Below are 19,208 nucleotides of genomic sequence, written 5' to 3'. Positions count from 1 at the left end.
GACGAAACGTTTATGCCGGCTTGCGCTCGAACGTCGAGCAAGTGGACGGGGGCATTTGGTCGGTGATGAAAATAAAAGGAGAGACACGTTTGTTCTAAAGAAAATACACATTTCGCTTAGCAGATAAATCGAGACGTTGTCAAGTAATTAATAAGAACGATATAAAGATAGATAAATAGATCGTTTAGTATTCGAGTATTAAGTTAGTCTATTGATCTTGTTGCTAGGTGGTGAGAGCGCGGGTGTTTGAAACCGCGCGACGTTTGATGGTAAGTGTCGCAGATGGCGGTACGGTAGGTGGTCGTGAAAAAGTGACAGCTCGAACTGTCAGCGGTATGCAAACCGTCGCGTTTCTACTGCAAATAAGCGTTTCCTAACGAATCGAAGAAACGGCTGAACCTCGTCGAGTAGCTTTCCGTTGTTCGTGAGCCGAAAACGGTTTGCGAAAGAAGGATTAACGGTGTAAAACGCGAGACAGTGGTAGAAACGGTGGGTGTGCACGCAAAAGAGAACGGCTTGCCGGCTCGGCCAGTCTACTGGAAGATTCCATTGTGAATGGGCTTTCAAAAAGTTTTATCTCCGAAAAGTCAGTGTTTTCGTGCATTGGATCGTTCGCCCATGGATCTAAGCTGAACAGCAAGGTACGGTAAAGTCAGTTTTATCTAGAAGAGAAACGAATATCGAGAATTAATCGTTGTTCGCGAAGTACGGCCTATTAGAAAGGTTGAGGTTACAGCGGCCGCTCGGTTCAGCTGAGCTCTCAGCTGATGAACGGACGCACCGACCGGTTTACGGTGCTTATTTTAAAAACTCTCATCCTTTTCCTTCGCTTTCGTTCGCTGTTGAAATTCTCTTATACCGTCAGATTAGCTTCTCGCGTTAGCTTCGTGCAAACGCATTAACTTTTTACGCGATAGCGAGCGGTGTTTCGATTATTTCTAGTAACGATTATTTTTCGTATTTGCAACGAATCTTGTCGTTGTCCGACTGTCCTTTATTTCTATTTAGCATTGAAAATCGATATTAATTTCGATCGACCGATCGACAACGAAACAGAGGCAGTAGTCGAACGTTTTCGTATCGAACTATCGATAATGTGTATAATAAATATGATAATAGTTCGATCTAGTATTTCGAACGTCGAATCGTGTGTACCGGAAATCGGTAATTCGATCGATTCGGTCATAGCCGAAACTAATCCGTTTCTTGTCGAATCGAAAACGTTTACCGGATCGAAGTTCGATCGATACCGATGGTGGATCGGTGGTACGATAAAGGGAAACTGCACGTTTCTCGAATGTCGTTGAACTGTCAGTCGAGCGCGATGGTACTTTCGATCAGCTGCGAAGCGACCGATGACCGCGTTTCCAGCGAGTGCCGGCGTAAACGTCGCGCTTTGGCTCGAAGATTCGTCGGGAATTTCGTGGTAAATTTCGTGGCGAAAACAAGAGGACAGTGTAGAAGTAGAGAGGTCGAAATTTTTCAAAGTCAGCGACGAAAACGGCTCGCGGCATGGCACCGTTATCGTTCGCGAATCGGCTTGGTTTTCCCTGAAGCTCCGTCGAGGTCACCGCGCCCGGCTAGCGGCTGCAGCTGAGCTCCCAGCTGACGAATGGAGGCTGCGACCGGTTCGCCATGTTCCTTCCTTTTTTTAAAGGCCACCTCCTCCTTTTTCCCTTTAAATCGCCTTTCACGTGCTCCGCGACCCTCTTGCCGTCGTCTGCTTCTCCTCCTACTCTTCCTTTTGCCCCCTCTTTCTGCTTCTTCTGCTCCTCCTGCTCCTCCTGCTCCTCCTGCTCGTTCAGCAGCTTCTGCACCTTTTGCACCGTTCCCTCGTAGAAAATCGTCGCCCGTACATATCGCGTTTGTTCGCGGTGCACGTGTTTACTTGGACGAGAACGCTCGACTCGGTGTCCAAGTTGGTCGAACCAGTTCCGAACCGTTTGTTTCGTGCGTCTCTACTGTATGACACGTTCAGCCTAGCCGGCGCGGCCGTGGTGCGGCGCGACGCTCTCCGCGAGACTGTGCTGTACCTCAAGGTGACATTACACACACACACACACACACACTCTAGTATCAAGCGGAATTGACTCGCGCGCGATTTCGAGGGTGTCGATACATTTCGCGTGTTCGTTCATGTACCAGACCGTAGATCGATAGATAGTCGATATATTCGTACGATGTAATAACGATGTAAATATTAATAAGCGCGATTGTCGAACAGCGACAGAGTGGCAAAACGAAATCATTAGCATTAGTACAACGATTATCGGTAGAGGTCGTAGAGGTGTCATAGGAGTATAGAGCAAGTCGCGATTGCAGGTAATATGCATCGCTATTTAAAAGCAATCGGGTTTCACTCGCGTGCTCGTAACGAAGCGTGAGTCACCTGGCTTAGTTACTTGTTATTGTACTCGATTGGCTAATAAAGTAAAGAGAGCCGGCCAACCGGGCAGACGGTCGGTTTGCTACTGTTTTTATCGTTGAATCCTTGTCCACGTCGCGTCTAAATAAAATTCTCGTTTATTCACCGTGTAGCGGCACGGTGCGAGTCGCCCTATAAGGATAGTCCGTTTATGAACGATTCGATTTCGTTTGTTTCGATTCCGTTCGATTCGTTGACTAGTCAGATTAATTGCAAACCTTGTAATTATGCGATAAAACGCGCACTCCGGAACGATAATAATCGGTGGTAAACTGTAACGTAATTACGCGAGGCTCGTACGCCGTTGAAAATAATCAGCGCACCACGCTGTTCGATAATAAATACATGTACCGATATTCGTGCTATTTACGATTGTTTTAATCCGTTTGGCTGATTTATGCATACGTTGCGTGTACTTTTCTAAGTACTTTTATTGTTTTGGTCGACGTTTCCTACGTCGGTGATACCGAGCATTGCAACAAGTAGGCTCGGTTCGTTTCCAACCGCTATTAATTATTAACTATTAACGGATTATCCGAAGTAATCGATTTGAAAAAGGCGTATCAAGAAAAGGAAGATACGAACGACGCTTTTGACTTGGCTTTCGGACGTATCGACGTGTCGGACGAAAAGAAATAAGTATTTATCTATGACAATGCATCGATGATAAAACATTAAACGTTTCGTTTTCCAAAACGTAACGCAGCCTAGTAACTTTCCTGACGTCGATCGAACGCTCGCGCGTGTTAAACTTTGGTGAGCGCGCATGTGAGCTTGCAGTGTTCGAGCGTCGAGCGGTGATGAAGGGCGTCAAGAGCGTATACTTGACGAGGACGTACGCGTACACGTAGGTACGTAGTTGTATTCGGTTGTCGAAATTCGTTTGCCCGTCAGCGTAATCGGAAGCGTCGAGAAAACGAGATGATATGTCGATGGTGGACGGTGTATCGGAGAGTACAGGGAGATGGATCTCGAAGCGAAAGGGTTAAGTTAAGACTACTATCCAACTACTAACTACTACTAACTATTACTAACTACTACTAACGATAAGTAACCGGTAGGAGTACAAGTAGAGCAACCGCTCGACGACGCTCGACGACGCTCGACGATCGCGGACTGCAGACAGCGAGGCGCACGAGAGGCGTTCGCTCGCTTAGCCTCGGCCAGTGTGTCGTTCGAGATCGAATAATCTCGTTTAACGATTCGAAAAGCGCGATCGATGACGCAACGTGTGTCCGCGAGTTTGATAACCGATAACGAGCGTGATAGCGGTCGCTAGGGAAACGAGGAAACGAGGAAACCGTGACGATATCGCTCGAATCGAACAAGAAATTAATCGATAATCCTCGCTCGAGTTCGAAAATGGAAAGGTCAGAGAAATTTCAAAGTATCTTAACGCTTGGGTTCATCGAAGGAGTTAGAGCAAACTTAATATAGGGAATAGGTAATTACCACTCGACGAAGCGTACAAATCGCGAGAATAAAGAAGGATCGGTTATGTTTTCAATCGAATCGACGCGACGCGACGCGACGCGACGCGACGATCGAAAAACGAGCGCTACGAGTTCGTAACGTAGGAGAAACAGCATCGGCTAGTGTGTTCCGGTAACTGGAACGAAACCAATTCCCCGGGACACGGGCTTTAATCGTGTTTCAAGCGAGAATAAACGACCCAACGGCTCGCGTCAGTTCACTGGCTCTCTATGTACGTCGTCCCGTCTACGCTCAGGCTCGATCAAGTTCAACGACCGTAAATTTTATTTAGGAAAAGCCAACGGTAAGAACGTAACTCGGGGCCCGAAAGTTTTACGCGACTTTGATCGGTGCAGCAGCACCGCGCCTCGGAAATAAGAGAGCACCATTTGTTCGAGCATGAGCCGAAGCTAACGGTTCGATGTCTCGAGTCACGGTTCAACGAAAAACAGATACAAACAATGATCGGCTAATAATCCGTGCGAGAGGACTACCTTTTATTTATTTCAACGTAATCTATATCGGTCTCGGTAATTATACCGTAACTATCAAGTTACTGAGTTTGCAGGAAATTTCGAGAAATCTTAAGTACGTTGGATCGGAGAGTATACATATGTACGTATGCGGGTAGAAGTCGGATGTCAACTTGGAATAATTCCGACGGGAGGGATTCGTAACGCGTTATCATGCATACTTTCAGTTCTTTCGGCGGTTTCCTTTTTTCTATCGGTTTCAACGAGTTTACGAACCAGCTAAACTAGACGCTTTAGAAAAGAGGTGGAAACGCGGTTCCAAATCGGGAGAATGTAATAAAGGTTAATTCATTGTTTGCATTGTAATTGGATCCGCTGTTGAATCGCGTGCTGGCGAGGTAGAAATTTTCGGAGGCTGTCGGCGTGTCCGAGCTATCGGTTCCATTAAACAATTTCCGGGCTAGCTTCCCGATGTTTTTGTTCCTCGCGCTGCTGGCTTGGTTAGCTCTGCATTCTCGTTGCATATTTATTAGACGTCACGGCCGATAACAATCGGTCGATTGTTTAATTCTCCGTATACGACGCGGTTCTCCTCTTTGCGCACCGCCTCTGCGATTGTTCGCGCAAACACACCTTTTTTATTCGTCGTATATTATATACATATACAGCATGTACAGATTGCTTCGTAACATACGATACTCTACGCTTAAAGATCGCGCTGGTTCCGTAAACGCTCGTAATCGGATATGCGTGTCGAGCCATATTAATTACGTAACTTGACACATAAAAGGTAGATTCGATTAATTCCCGTGAAAAAGAAAAAAGTCATGAATTCTCGTTCCAAGTAGAGGTATACGCTCGTTTTATGTCCAGATAATGAGTTTCGATGAAGAGCCTGTTGGGAATCCGAGAATTTTCCTAGCAGCCAGTTGTTGGAATTTTCGGAAGCAACGCTGCTCGGAATACTGTAATTCGCGCGTCGAGCGCAAACGGAATCGAACCAATTTCTTTCTTCTTTTTTCCGATCAGTTGCTCGCTGTAGCTTTACTATATCTCCGACACTGTGTTTCCGCGCCAGAATCGATATTGACAAGCTACGTGCACGAATTTTTCATTTTTCCATAGTGCTGCTAACACGAGTCGTTCAATTAAAGCTTTAAGGGTTTTTCGAGTGTAAGAAAACTGGCCTCTGTTAGAATGGATAATTTTCGTGCCACGGATTCATTTAGATCGAGAGAGATCTCCCTGTTATTGTTAGACACGCGCACACGCGTACTCCTCGCGATATTCCAACTTGGAGACTCGAAGAAGCTTACGAATCTAATAGAATGTATTTCGATCGGGGTAGCGTTCATCGTTCCTCGATCGTTTGCCGCGCATCGCGTCCGCGTCCCGTAGTAGGCGGTCGAGTAAGTGTCCTATGGTCACTGCAAGGTGTTGCGCGATCGTCGAAGGAGTAAACGTTTTCTCCAAGATGGATAGACGGAAGATCGATAAGCGGCGCAAGCGGTAAAAGCTTTCAACGAGAACAGGTTTATCTCGATTCGCGCCGCGTCGTTTCTACGCTCGTATAAAACGCCGCTCCCGTTCCGCGCGCATAACACTCGCGTAGACGCGGTGGTTCGCCTATCCCTGTAACAGAGCCGTGAGAAAGGACACGGAAGATCGACGATCTAAACACTAGTTAAAGCTAAACACCGAGAAGAGTCGCGGAAATTTTCGCACGACCCTGATATTTTACGAGTCTACTGATCTATCGTTCATCCCTTTTATTTTATTCTTTCTTTTCATTTTCATTTTCGTTCTCGTACTTGCTCGCTCAAGTCATGTTCGCGATCCTCTTCCGTGACGCGACGAGAAGCTGTGCTCGAGCACGTATCGTATCAACCGAACGAAAGGAGACAAAAGAAAGAAAGAGAAAGAACGAAACTCGAAGCGAGTTTAAAGGGTCTGGTATCGAAAGGAACTCGAAGCGGTGATATTTTCGGCTCTGTTTCGGCTATGTTCGGCGAGCACGAACACGACGCGGGGGTAACGAGCAGAGAATCTATCGAAAGATTTCCGAGTAACGAAGCGAGTGTGTTTAGTCGGTGATACGAAAAGTAGAAACTCGAGTCGAAGTAGAAGCTCGAATCGGGCAACTGGAAGGAACGGTTGCGCGTTACCGTTATCGAAATCAGCCGATTGTCGGTCGTTCTATCGCAGTCGCTTATTTCTTTCGACGTTTCGTTAATCTTTCTGTTCGTGACGGCGAGGTACGAATAGCTAATGTCGCGTACGAAGAGAACTCTACTATTCTACGTGGAAACGTTGAAGGTCGATTCTGACTTCGATTCTAATCGAAATGTATAAGGAACGACTTTTAGCGTAGAGTCGTGACAACGAGACGAGTCTTGATTTATCTCTCTCCGTTATCCGAGGAACCGCATTTTCCTCGAGTTAGCCTCCGTGTTCCTTTTTTATTCCTCGCGAGTTTCTCGGTCAGCCAACGAGCACACAGCTGATGGCGGGAAGATACTATATAATTAGAAAGTACACGCGTAGCCATGTGGCTCGGTTTAAGGTGGAGTCTGCAAATATGTCTTACGAATCCGCAGAGAGGCAGCTAGCGGCTAGGCGGTCGTTAGTGGCTTACTTATTTGCGCTTTGCTTTTACCTCGTTTTTTTTTCCTTCGCTTCGCTTCGTCTCGCTGCACTCGCCGGAGCACCTTCGCATTCTTCGTTTCCCGCGGATATTTTTCGTTTCTTTTTCCTCGATATACCTACGGCATCTACTATATAGAATGACAATTACTCGAATATCCGGTGAACCTACCGTTTACCAAATAAATTCGATCGAGATGCGAGGATTATCGTAAACCGTTTGTCCCCGTTCGCGACGACGCAGACTAACATTTTGTATAAATAACGAATAGACACGTGCACGCATCTCTACTGTCTAATCGAATCGACAAATACAACGGCGAAACGAGGTCAGCATTGTCTACGTATTTTGTCTTACGATATTCCGATGTCTCTTTCGATATTCGCTTTTAGGAATATTTTCCTGATTGTAATTAGAAGGGTAGGCGGCAGAAAGGAAATAGCTGACCGCAGTCGGTGTGGCGCGAAAGCGTCTTTGCACGACGAAAGTGACCGTTGGCCAAAGTTTGGTCAAAGTTGCGTCGGTTAGACCGAAGCTCTATTGTAACGAATATTAGTTTCGTTTCTCGCAATTTTCGACCCTTTTCGGTAGACTCCCACGGCACATTGTGCGGCACATTGCGCGGCACATTGCGCGGCACATTGCGCGGCACAGCGGGAAAATAATGTCAGGGAAGCGGCCGGATGCATCTATTTCTCGGTGTAAAAGGAAGAATAAAAGGAAGAAAAATGAATTTTCGCCGTCACGTAGAGAAGTAGCTAACCGTAACTCTTTTTCTCTCTATTTCTCCTTCCCTCCTTCCCTCGTTATTTACGATTTCGCGATAAGTAGTTGTTCGCGGTGACTCACGACGAGGTATACACCTTTGATCCGTTGCGAATGCAGCAAAGTGTTGGTGCACGCATTATATTGCGCGCATTATACATACAACGAAAGGCACTATTCGCGCGTTGTAACCACTCGTCTCTTCCCTGTCCAGCGTTTTCGATTTTCAAACATGCTTCGAGCATTAGCACTCGGACGTTGCGTGCATATTGGCGGCAAGCAAACAGGGAGGAGCCATCTTGTCTCGATGATTTACACGAGATCTTGGCGACTCTCCGCGCGTCCAATTGATACGATCGCGTGCATCTACTCTTCTGATCAACGCTGCTTTTACTATTCCGTCCAGGTTCTACGTACTATACTGGCTTGTCCGAGATAACGCGTTTCTCTTTTTCACCGATCTGTCCTATCACGATTTCTATTTTTTTCGTCTAAGAAATATACGATGCGTTCGCTTGCACCGTACAACCGTATAGATCGCGTAGCGGTACAATGCATAGATATACGCGGTGGGTAGAGACAGAACGTCCCGTTAATTTCAGTAGGTTGCATATTAATCCGTTTTTCTTAGATGTTGGAAAAATATTGTTGGCTGTACTTCCTCGTGACCGGTTTATCGTTTCTCGTTCGCGGTCGTCGGTTACCGAGCTTCGCGGAAGAAACGTATGACCTCGCGATCGCTTGTGCGGAACACGCGATCGTAAAGATTCGACTCGACGAGCTTCTCGTTCGGTTAATTCTTCTTAAATCACCAATATTTTCGAACGTTTTCACCGATTATACCGTATACTGATTAATCGGCGAGACGCGACGTCGACGGATCGTGGAATTTAGCTAGTCTAAAGTTTTTTCTACTTGTCGCGATCTCTTTCGAGTTCTTCGAGTAACGCGATTTCACCGGAGAACCTACAGTCTTCGGATTCTCCATCTTCCGTTCGCGCGAACCCGGTTACTCCGCTTTTCGACCAACCATTTTCTATCGACCAATACTAAAATACTTTCTCGGTATATCCGCGATAATATCGATTCGATACCAAGACGACTGGTATATATTAGATACTAGTGTTAGATATTAGTGTTTCGTATCGCTACATCGTGCGTAGCACCATCCGACGTTAGCGTGACACTTGTTGAACGTCCGATCAGCGATCGGCGCAGGAGGAAATTTCGCGCAACGAAATCTGCTGACTGTGTCCTCGAGCGTCGGCGATGGGTCGCGTCTCGCGCTCGTGGCACAGCGAGCAGAGAGACAGAGATAATAAATGTAATACGCCGTGCGAAGGAGGGAGTAGGCGGAAAAGAGGCTAGCTCGGTCGGGATAGCCGCGTAGAGGGAGCCGGAATACGACCCTGATTGCCAAGGAGAAATCTGCAGCCTGATCTCGCGGACGAGTTGCAACCGTCGAATAACGTCCGTTCGAGTTCTAGTACGCGGCAGATAGCTGTAGAAACACTCGAAACAAACGATCGAATCGATCTTTGTTCGCGTTAAATATCGATGAAAAACTCGATACGAGTCTTTCTCGTTTTTTACGATTCGCCACGGAGGAACATTTCATGTCCCTTCAAGACGATGTTTCGCGACTCGGCTAGGCGGTACGGGGTTTACGGGACAGATTAAGCGGGATCAACGAATCCGCGAAACTCCGCTCGGCAGGAGACAGACTAATGCTCAACAAGTGTTGCGTGCATACCTCGGAAAGCGTACGTTACAATGGGTCGTGTGTGCCCATTAGTATCCGTACATCTGTTCTGTTCCTGAATAGAGGGCGTGTATCAGCTGGGGAATGGAAGTCGAGCCGACACGATATTAAGCACATTATTTTAGGTACCGTTTCTCTTACTTATTATGCTGGCTCCGCGCGACCGACAGCCGTTGCATTCGCTATGCGCTGGACACCGCGCCGATGCTCGCTCGCGTTAAATCCGTGAAATGCTCGTTATCAACGGCTACCTCGGCTACGCGAATAACGTTCAACAAGTACCTAACCGACCACGGGAATATCGCCGAGCTAAACGAGGCGAATGGAATTTTCTATAACGATTGCGTTACTATAACGTTACTATAACGTATTAGTACCGTAGACGGGACAGTATTTTTCTCAAATATTTTCGTCTACGTACACTGTGCGCGATTACGGTGGTTAGCGTTTAGCTAACCGAGTTTTATATTTCTGCACCGTTATCGTGTCGTGTGTCGCTCCTCGGATCGTCGAATCGATCCAACGCGACGGTCTTTCGTTCGAGTTATCCACAGCTGAGCTACCGCGAGCGCTTCCGAACTGCATCGAGCCTCCGTGCTGATTTTAGAAACACTCGCTTCTAAACCGATGAACCGCTACTTCTCGATTTACCGATGCATCAAACCTTTAGTTTAGCGAGCGACGGTGCACGACATACAAGCCTAGGAAAAGAAGTCACGTCTATTTCGACGTGACTCGGATCGGTCCTACGATCTGGCGAAATCTCAAAATTTACCTGCCAATTTCATCGCGTTTGCAATGGTTTTTATATTTTCGGTCTAAAGATATAACGACCTAAGAATACATATTGTAGAAAGTAGGGATAAAAATGAAAGGGACCAAGCGTATGGAAAGCCGAAGATCCGAAGATCGGACCGCGATCTTCGGCTTCGATTTATCCCGATTTCGTTAAATCGTAATGGGGGGCGCGGCACGTGAGACAACCGTTTTATCGTTCCGTAGATCCGCGAGAGCATCCTTGTATCTATCGCGAAGACAAAGTACAGGTATCAGGAATGCACGGCAGCGTGCACCGGCATACGGTAGCACGGCTGGCCATTAATAATTCATAGCAGCGCGAATAGGACGGGTTAGGCTTTCGGGAATTATAAATATTTAGATCGTTCCAAAGATCCGGAGCAGACCGAAGAAACGCTTGAATCCCCTTCTTCCCTTCTTTCTTAATGTCCCGTTCCTCTCCTTTCCTTTCTCCGCACTTTCCTCTCAGTTTTTCTCTCAGTTTTCCTCTTCGATAAATCTCGATAAATCTCGATAAATCTCGATAAATCTCGATAAATCTCGGCTCACGCGTTATATCGGTAACGTAAGCTTACCGCTTGTTACGGATATACGTCTGTATTTATTGGTATGACCAAGAAAAGCGCCAGGCTGTCGAGCGAAACGGAGGATCATCGTTAGCGCGTCTAAAAGTCTTCGTCGAATTTAACTATTGTCTACTGTCAAATTATTTCGATCGTTTGCTTCGCCTGCTCTGCGAAACGATCGTTCGTTACAGCGGGTAAAAGTAAGACAAAGAATAACTCGAAACGAAAGTGGAATTTTATATCGACTAAAACGCGATATGCCATGCAACCGAATACGGTATGCACACGTAGACTCTTACTATTAGGATTAAAAAAAAGTAGCGACGATAGAAACTTTTCGGAAGATTCAGCAAAATCCTGATTCGTTACAGCGAATTAAACGAAAAACCCGACGAATAAGTAGATAAGCGAAGGAAAAAAGCAACTGCGTAATGTAAAATTACGTTGTAACTGTGCGCTATTACAACTTTAAGCAGCGTTAAGCGAAACGTGAAGAAAAAAGAAATGAGAGAGAGAGAGAGAGAGAGAGGCTATAACGTGAGCAAGCAATAAAAGTAAGAAAGTTTGAACTGATCGATCTGGCAGCAACAGCGGTTTCTATGCGACTAAAAGATGCGTTCCACTTTGCGGCAAAGTGAAATTGCGTAAATGTTCGTGGCGTTGAAACGGTAATAAACTGCTGCAACTGGAAAGCATTCGATCCCACGCACCGAAACTCGCGTCGCGCTGTTTCATGCAGCACCACGACGTTCCCCCGTCGCGTCGCGTCGCAAAAGCACGGAATGCGTCTGCTTGCTCTCGTTCTGGTATAAACACGGATCTCTGCTCCGAGTTTCTCCGTTCATCTTTCTCGTCCGTATGCATAACCTTCGCTTTTTTCGTCTCCCTTCGCCCTTTTTTATGCGCGTCTATCGGTTGCCTTGTTCTTCTGAAGAAAAGGCCTTTTTCGCGATTCGCATCGATCGCGTGACCGGTCTATGACTTTTAATATCCCTCTCGTACTCTCGCTACCTTTCATTCGGATAGAATCGATTAAGCAGAAAATTATTGAGGAAGTGTTTCAGTCGTCGCCGACGAACTAATCGAGCAAACGAATATCTTCGTTTAAGATAAAGAGAAATAATAAAAATAATTCTAACCGAGCTGCTCGGCCGATCGGACGTCGAGCCAGCCCTTCTTCGTCTCGTCGAGGATACCGGTTGCCAGTTGGCTCGGTTTCCCCTTTCTCGATAAGTTGCAGCGCCGTTCACGCGACCTCTCGCGATTTCCTGACCCCGTCAGCCTTGACCTAGGCCTTCTCCCGTGGGGGTCGATCAATCAGTGGGAAGACTGCCGCAGCCTGACATCGACTAATTGCGTAAACGGTCCGATGTAATGGTTCTTTCCTTTCGTTCGTTCGCGATCGCAGCATACGACCTATTATCGATTCGTTATCTCGCATTTCGGATAATGACGAGCCGAGCTGAAATTAGCCGAATGCGATCGCTGTTATATGGACCAAGCTCGAAGGGTCTTCTCCGCTTGGCGTTCGATCGAGCTCGTTACGTAATGTTCGATCGAGGATAATCACCGTTCGGAAAAGTGCTTCCCTATTAGCTTTCGGTAACGGTTACGTCGTCCTCGACGGAGTCGCGTCGTGTTCCGCTCCGGATGGATATTAAGCTGACCGATCTCGATCAATCGGGGACAAATTGAAGCACCGATAACTTGCTAAGCAAATCGATTATAGACAACGGCTAGTTACTCTTCTAATCGCACGGAGCGGGATCGTAACATTTTCTCCGAACGAACTGATCGGGGATTTCTGTTGGTCTGTTCCAGGGAATCGCATGGATTAACGAGAAGATCGCAGAGACAAGAGGCTATCGAAGGGTATCGAAAAATCGCGCGTAACGATGTAAAGAACAATGTAAGCCGCTGGCGTAATTGCGACAAACCGATAGACGAAAAGGTCGCGTACTACGAAGCAACGTAACAGAGGCAGAAAAGAAACTGGAATCGAACGGAAGAAGAATCGAAGAAAGAAGAGCGGTACGATCGATCGGTTCCTTAAACGAGTGCCCGATCGATCGTTTCCTTTCGAAGGTGGGTTCTACTCGAACCTTTATTTTTCCTTGTTCGCTGTTAACCCCCGAACCCTCGGCTAGATGCTCGACACCGCCTACTTTCTATCGCTCTCGGGTCACCACCGAAATCTGTACCTCTCCGTTTAAATCCTCCGGAAAAACGGGTTTCTAGCGACGAATCGTTGCTACGAAACAGCGAGAAAATATTTTCATAATCTTATTCCCCGTTTTCTTTATTCTTCTATCTTCGCTCGGTTCATAAATATGATCGGCCGTTCGTCAAATGTGTTTAGTATTCGTCGACTGACTTATGTCTAGTAAATAATAGACATAATTGTATTCGCGAATACTCGGATGCTTGCTGAAATAATGAACTCGAGTTCTTACTGCTCGCGGGTACTGTTTGCCTCGTTCCTTGAAACCGGTTCGAAAAAAATACCAACTATCGCGCGGTAAGTTGCCGGTAGAAGATTTTACCATTCCGATACCGACGACGTACCGATATCGTCATCGTTCTATGTCCGATCGTCCAACTAGTTCGTTTGCGGTGTTACCGGTCGTCGAACGAATTTTTTCCTTTCTGTTTTCAGCTTTATCGTGGTTTACACGAGACTACCTCGCGACGAGAAGTATTTTCGATCATATTATTAGCGTACCTTTTCCGTCGAAGAGAACGCGTCTCTTATATCTCGTACGTTGGCGTGCACGCGAGAAGCTGGTGGCAGATCGCGGAAGTAGAGAGAGAGAGAGAAAGAGCGAATACGGGAGAAAAAGCGAGCGTAACGCGTGAAAGATGTACAGAGATCCGAACAGTTCGACTCTGTCTGGAAGCGGCAGCTCGACGAAGGGCGACGAGGTCGAGATCGTTAGCAGATTTTTAGCGCCTTTGTGCGCGAGGGATGAAACTGCCAGGAATATCGCTCTGGCGGCGGCCAGGAACACGGTCGAGGGCTGGCTCGGTGGCGTTGGGAGCCCGAATCACTGGGACGACACCGGTGAGATGGAAGACGCCGAGAGTCTCGGAGGAAAATTCAAGAGCCAAGACGGAAGGTGAGTGTGTTTCGATCCTTTTCGATGTACCGTCGCGGCCGCGCCGCTATATCGATATTCGTTCGCGTTTGTCGTTTATCGTTTATCGTTTATCGTTTATCGTTTACGTTAGATAGATTCTCGATACGCTTTCACGGCGCGGCCTGGACGTTCGTTTATCAGCCCGTCGCGGCATTAGATCTCGTATCTATCGGCGTATAAAATAAATGTCCTAACGAGTTGGTTTCTTTCCGCGAGAGAAGATACGACATGAGCATCGAGCGATCACCGACCAAGTCAGCGCCGAAGAACGTGCAGCCTCCTCCGCGTCAGCAACAGCTGCTTCAAGACACCTTCAGAACGGAAGGATTCTTTCCTCAAAGCGTTACCGAGATCCCTGCGTTCCTCGAGGACAACAGCCTCGAGTGTTCCGAGAGATATCCGTCGGGTTCGTTCGACTGCGTCGACGGCCGTCTGGGGAACGAGACAGGCTACGGAACACCGAACGAGAGAAGAAGATACGTGACCGACGTGGACAGCTACAGGTCCGGTCATTCGACGTCGTCGGACGAGGGGAAGGGCTTCAAGATAGACGCGCAGACGCAGGATCGATGTCTCAGGTTTAAGGACAACTCGGAGACTCGTTTCGGCTCGAGCAGCGAGAGCGAACGAAAATACCTTGGCTCGTCCTCCAACGAGAGATTGAACGAGGTTAGCCTCGAGGATAGGCCCAGAACGAAGAACTACGCGAAGGTGAAAGGAGCCAAGCAAAAGCAGTTGGAGGACGATGAGTTGGATTCGGACACCAGGATCTACGGGAAGAGTCCAAAGTTTGACGAGAATCTAGCGGCGAACTTTGACCGTAGGAACTTGAATTACCGTTCGAAGGGGGACACCTTGACGAGGGATCGGCCGTGTTACGACAACGTGGACGACATCTCGTTCGACGAACCCGAAATCACCGTCAGGAACCGAGACGGGGTGGTGTTTAACACTTTGGACGGTTTCGAGAACGAGAACGCGAACGCGAACGTAAACGCCAACTCGAACGCTAACGAGAACGCGAACGAGATTTATCAGAGGCAGGATGATAATCGTGGCGAGGATATACAACTGAAGAATTTCGAGATCTACGCGGACGAGTCTTTCGAGGATGTACGGCAGCGATGCGCGCGTCCCGAACAGTCGCAAGATTATCTACGCAGCAACGAGGAGAGGAAGTTGACCGCTGGTCAGATCAAGAGACCGCTCTCGCAGGACGAAGATGTCTCATCGAAGAGCGGCAGAGTGCTCGAAAACGCTGACGTCACTCCTGGCGACGTTGGCAGGATGCTTAATCTGGGGAACGCGTTGGATGGTCCCAGGCAAGCCCAACCGAACAAGTACCTCAGCCTGGTCACCTTGCATCTGCCCGTGATATTGAGACTCAGCGTCAACTGTCCCTTTCAGAATGTTAGAATCAAATGCGCGGAGATTCTCGAGATGGTTAAGGTAAGCACTTCTCTTTTATCCTCCCTTATGATCACCTTATTATCAGTATATGCGTAAAGGATTATATAAAATTGACTGGTAGCGAAGAACGAAGAGGCTCGAGATTACTCTCGAGTGCCGGGAATATTTGTTCGTTCTCCGAATCGTTCGTGTTTTACGACTACCTGACCGAGCATCTCGTTTCGTAGCCATTTAGAAACGGTAAACGCTCCGTGGAGCAATTTTCTTTTGGTAGCGTTCCTCGTAAATAAACGAGCGGTTCCGTGCTCGCGTACTGATCGTGCCGTTTCAAAAACCGGCTATTTTTCTATCTTGCACGCGCGACACGATATCTACGCGCACTCGGCTTTCGGGAGGAAGAGGCAACGATTAACTGTTACTCGGTTAATCACGGACTTATTTAAACTATCTATTTATGGAGCAGATTTGGAACGCGGTCTAAAAATATGTCAGCCCGTTTTAACTCGATCGATTCGAAAGGTTTTTAATCGACCGTTAAGTAGACATTTTTTTCCCCCCCTCCCCGCTATTCTATTACTCGATTTTATCTACTGTAGTCGATATTTGTTACGATTCAACTAGAGCGAGTAAAACTAAAGCGGAGAAAGTTTGCGATACCCGTAATAAAAATAACGGGTTCCTTTTTAGACATTGTTCATAGAATCGATAGCAGCGAATACACTATGTGTAAAGACTGATCGATAGTTGTGCACGACTCGTACAAAAATACATAATAATCGTAAATAGTTCAGATAATTCTTTTTCGGTAAAAATTTCGTAGCAATCGGTTCGTTGAAATTATTAAAGCTTAATGTATTCCTTCTATATTAGCGTGTTATAAAATGCATGACGAAAAAACGGAAAAAAAAAATCCGTTTTCGCCCAACGTGGGGCTCGAACCCACGACCCTGAGATTAAGAGTCTCATGCTCTACCGACTGAGCTAGCCGGGCAACTGGCAGAAGGCTTTTCACGATCGTTCTTATTGTTACCTTGTCAGAAACAAAGAGTAACGTGATCGATTTTGCGTTACAGGATAGAGGACTTCCAGTACCAGTGCCAGCTTTCGATGGACCTAGTGCCTTCGTCCCTACGTCAGAGGTAAGTACTTGTTGCAACTGATTTCGTTCGTGCGATATTTTAATAGCATTGTGGGTTAAGCGTTCGCAATCCGGGACTTATTGCGCGAGTTGCAGTTGCAATATTAGTACGCATTGTAAATCGAATCGGAAATGGCCAGAATATGCAAATTGTTCGTTCGGATATCCGCGTGTATATAAAATGATTTTATTCAAGTTCGAACGGTCGTAATTTACAGCGTTGGATCGGAAGAAAACTGACGATATCTTCCTAGATCCTAGTTGAATGTTACTTTTTTCCATCCATAAGAATAGGTGGGGATAATGGCGGTCGCTTAACCGGACTTTACTCTACGTATTTTCGAATTACGTAGATAGCGTAAACGTGGTAAATTTCATTGATTTTTATGCGTGTTATTTCGACAATTTTCTAATACAGCAGTGTTGGCGATCGTTGCGCGACAATCGATAAGACTCTCTGTGCTCGCGTATCGGATGTGGGAAATATTTCATATATCGAAAAACGTCGATTGCCGACTCTCGTTACACGAAATATCATAATAAGAGAAACGGAGCGATTATGGTGCGTATTCGATTTAATGTAGGGCACCGAATTGGCGATCGTAGCGCCTATAAGTTTCGTTTTAGGATTGGTGATTGTCGGTAAATACGAGCTACAGGATTGGTCACACAGGAGGGCTATACTATGGATCGGTACACGTTTACTTGTCCCCTGGCAACCTTCAATCTATTCTAATTAAGAACAATTAAGTTCTTTGCTCGCTGCAACTAATGTTTGCAACATCATCAAGTAGAGATATCTTCGTTATCGACCGAGTTACGAAGCCAGAATCATCCTTAGATTTTCACGCGGTTATACATATTATTTCGGCATTCTTTTACAAGAATATTCGAAATATTCTCCTATCGATAATATCGATTTTCTCTCGAAACAATTCACCGAATCGTTTTTACGAAACGTTGACAGATGGCGCTGCACTGTAAAAGTTTATTGTCGCGTAAACGATACGAAGAAAGTTTCAGCGAGCAAACCTAAATAGGTCCGCTCTTACTTGAATTTCTATCGGATTATAATGAAAATTTCCTACATCCGACAGGGCAAACGACACACGGTATACTCGATTTTCTTTCCGAATCGACGCGACGCGACGCGACGGTGGCTCGTTCGATTTAGCAATTGCATCGAACGTTGTCGAACGCGTCGCGTTTCCGGCACCAAGTGATTTTTCTCTTGTTGTTACCACTCGCTGTAAGAAACATAGCAGAAGGTAAGTAAGAAATAATGTATCTTATTATTATTTTCTATCTGGCAAGTATCTGAATAGCTCGATAGAATTTTGAAATATCTTGCTAGGATCGTGTACCGTGATCGACGATAACGCGTGTAAAAATTCGTTCGGTTAACGATACGTAGCTATTGCTTCGAACCGCGAATTTATTCGCGCTTAACACTTTCGTCCGAATTTTTTTTACGTATTTTCTTGTGCTGCAAAGCAGCGCGCGATAAAATTACTGGTTGCAACGATTATTTAGTGAAATAACTGTATCGTTCTGTGGCAACTCGTTTGACCGTGGCCACGCAAAGCGCGATCGATTCATTATCGTAGTTTTGTGTTTCTGTGGGTTACGTCGCGACGCGTTATAACCCGGCAAGCCGTATCATCGAATTTTATCGATAGCAGCCCTACGATCGACGGGGTGCCTCGTTCGAGCAACGTTCGATAGTGGCGGCGGAATCGAAAAAAAACCAAGTTGCATCGAACCAAGTTGAAAGCGCAAGTTGGCGAGACGCCGAAAGTTTATCGCGCGAGCGAGTGACAGTGGTGGTAGCTATAACCACGGTCCAGTGACCGCGAGCTATACAAGCTTCGTTAAACATTTCATTCAATCGCTTCCTTGGCCTCTTCTTCTTTTTCTATATCGGTGCCAATACAACGTTCACCTAATCTAACTAAATATATTATTTCGTTCGGATAGACGATACAGACGATACAGACGACCTCGTTCGAGCGAACGAATGCTTCTCTACCGGACGGACCGTTCGGTGAAAAAGCGATCTCCTTCGATTATCGCGGTTCGATCGTTTCCCCGATGATACGATACGAACAATAATATTCGCCGTGGCAATAAACGACCTCGATATACCGCTACATCCTCGCGATAAGGAATTTTTCATTAAACTGGCACACCGATATTACCTCTGTATCGATATTACCTTCGGTAAGGTTATGTTCGTCGTTTATTATGTAATCTCGCGGAGGGGGGGGGGGGGGGAATGAGATTGCGCGTAACGAGAAATTGTTTCGAGGCGGATGAAGACGAAGCGGAACGGTGCGAAGTCGTCGCTAGAAAGAGTCAAAGAGAAATCAGTCCGGTTTTTCGGTTCTGTAACGGTCAAGGAAAATGGGATCGTGACGTTTCGGAATAGCGAATATTCCGACTGAGCAATTTCGAACGGTTAATCAAGTTTTTGTTGTTATGGGAAAACAAAACGTCGTCCGTCTACGTAAAGATACATATATTCTATGCGGAAAAGCGAATCGATTGAAATCTTGTTCGAATCTGAATTGTGAAATTCTGAAATTCCAAAATGTTCGTAAATAGTTAATGAAATATA

The 19,208-nt window shown here is 46.4% G+C and overlaps 1 protein-coding gene and 1 non-coding gene across 7 annotated transcripts in view; one reads left to right on the top strand and one right to left on the bottom strand.

Moving 5' to 3' along the window:
- Positions 1–288: 288 nt before the first annotated feature.
- Sesn (Sestrin) overlaps positions 289–19,208 on the top strand; it is a 142,567-nt gene continuing 123,647 nt past the window's right edge. For 4 of the 6 annotated variants that reach the window (XM_076533861.1, XM_003708339.3, XM_076533865.1 and 1 more), the window contains exons 1-5: positions 289–641; positions 12,728–12,991; positions 13,563–14,022; positions 14,265–15,492; positions 16,527–16,592. In XM_076533861.1, coding sequence (XP_076389976.1) covers positions 13,766–14,022; positions 14,265–15,492; positions 16,527–16,592 — 1,551 coding nt within the window. In that variant the 5' untranslated portion in view covers positions 289–641; positions 12,728–12,991; positions 13,563–13,765. Of the gene's footprint in view, positions 642–1,804; positions 2,040–3,255; positions 3,277–12,727; positions 12,992–13,562; positions 14,023–14,264; positions 15,493–16,526; positions 16,593–19,208 lie in introns of those variants that run through there. The other 2 variants (XM_076533862.1, XM_076533863.1) reach the window with 2 other exon arrangements.
- Positions 16,372–16,444, bottom strand: TRNAK-CUU (transfer RNA lysine (anticodon CUU)). The gene has a single exon. It is a non-coding gene; the product is annotated as a tRNA-Lys (tRNA).

The sequence above is a fragment of the Megachile rotundata genome, chromosome 7 (genome assembly GCF_050947335.1).
Source record: "Megachile rotundata isolate GNS110a chromosome 7, iyMegRotu1, whole genome shotgun sequence".
Taxonomy (NCBI): Eukaryota; Metazoa; Arthropoda; class Insecta; order Hymenoptera; family Megachilidae; genus Megachile; species Megachile rotundata.
This window is presented reverse-complemented; position numbering and strand designations above follow the sequence as displayed.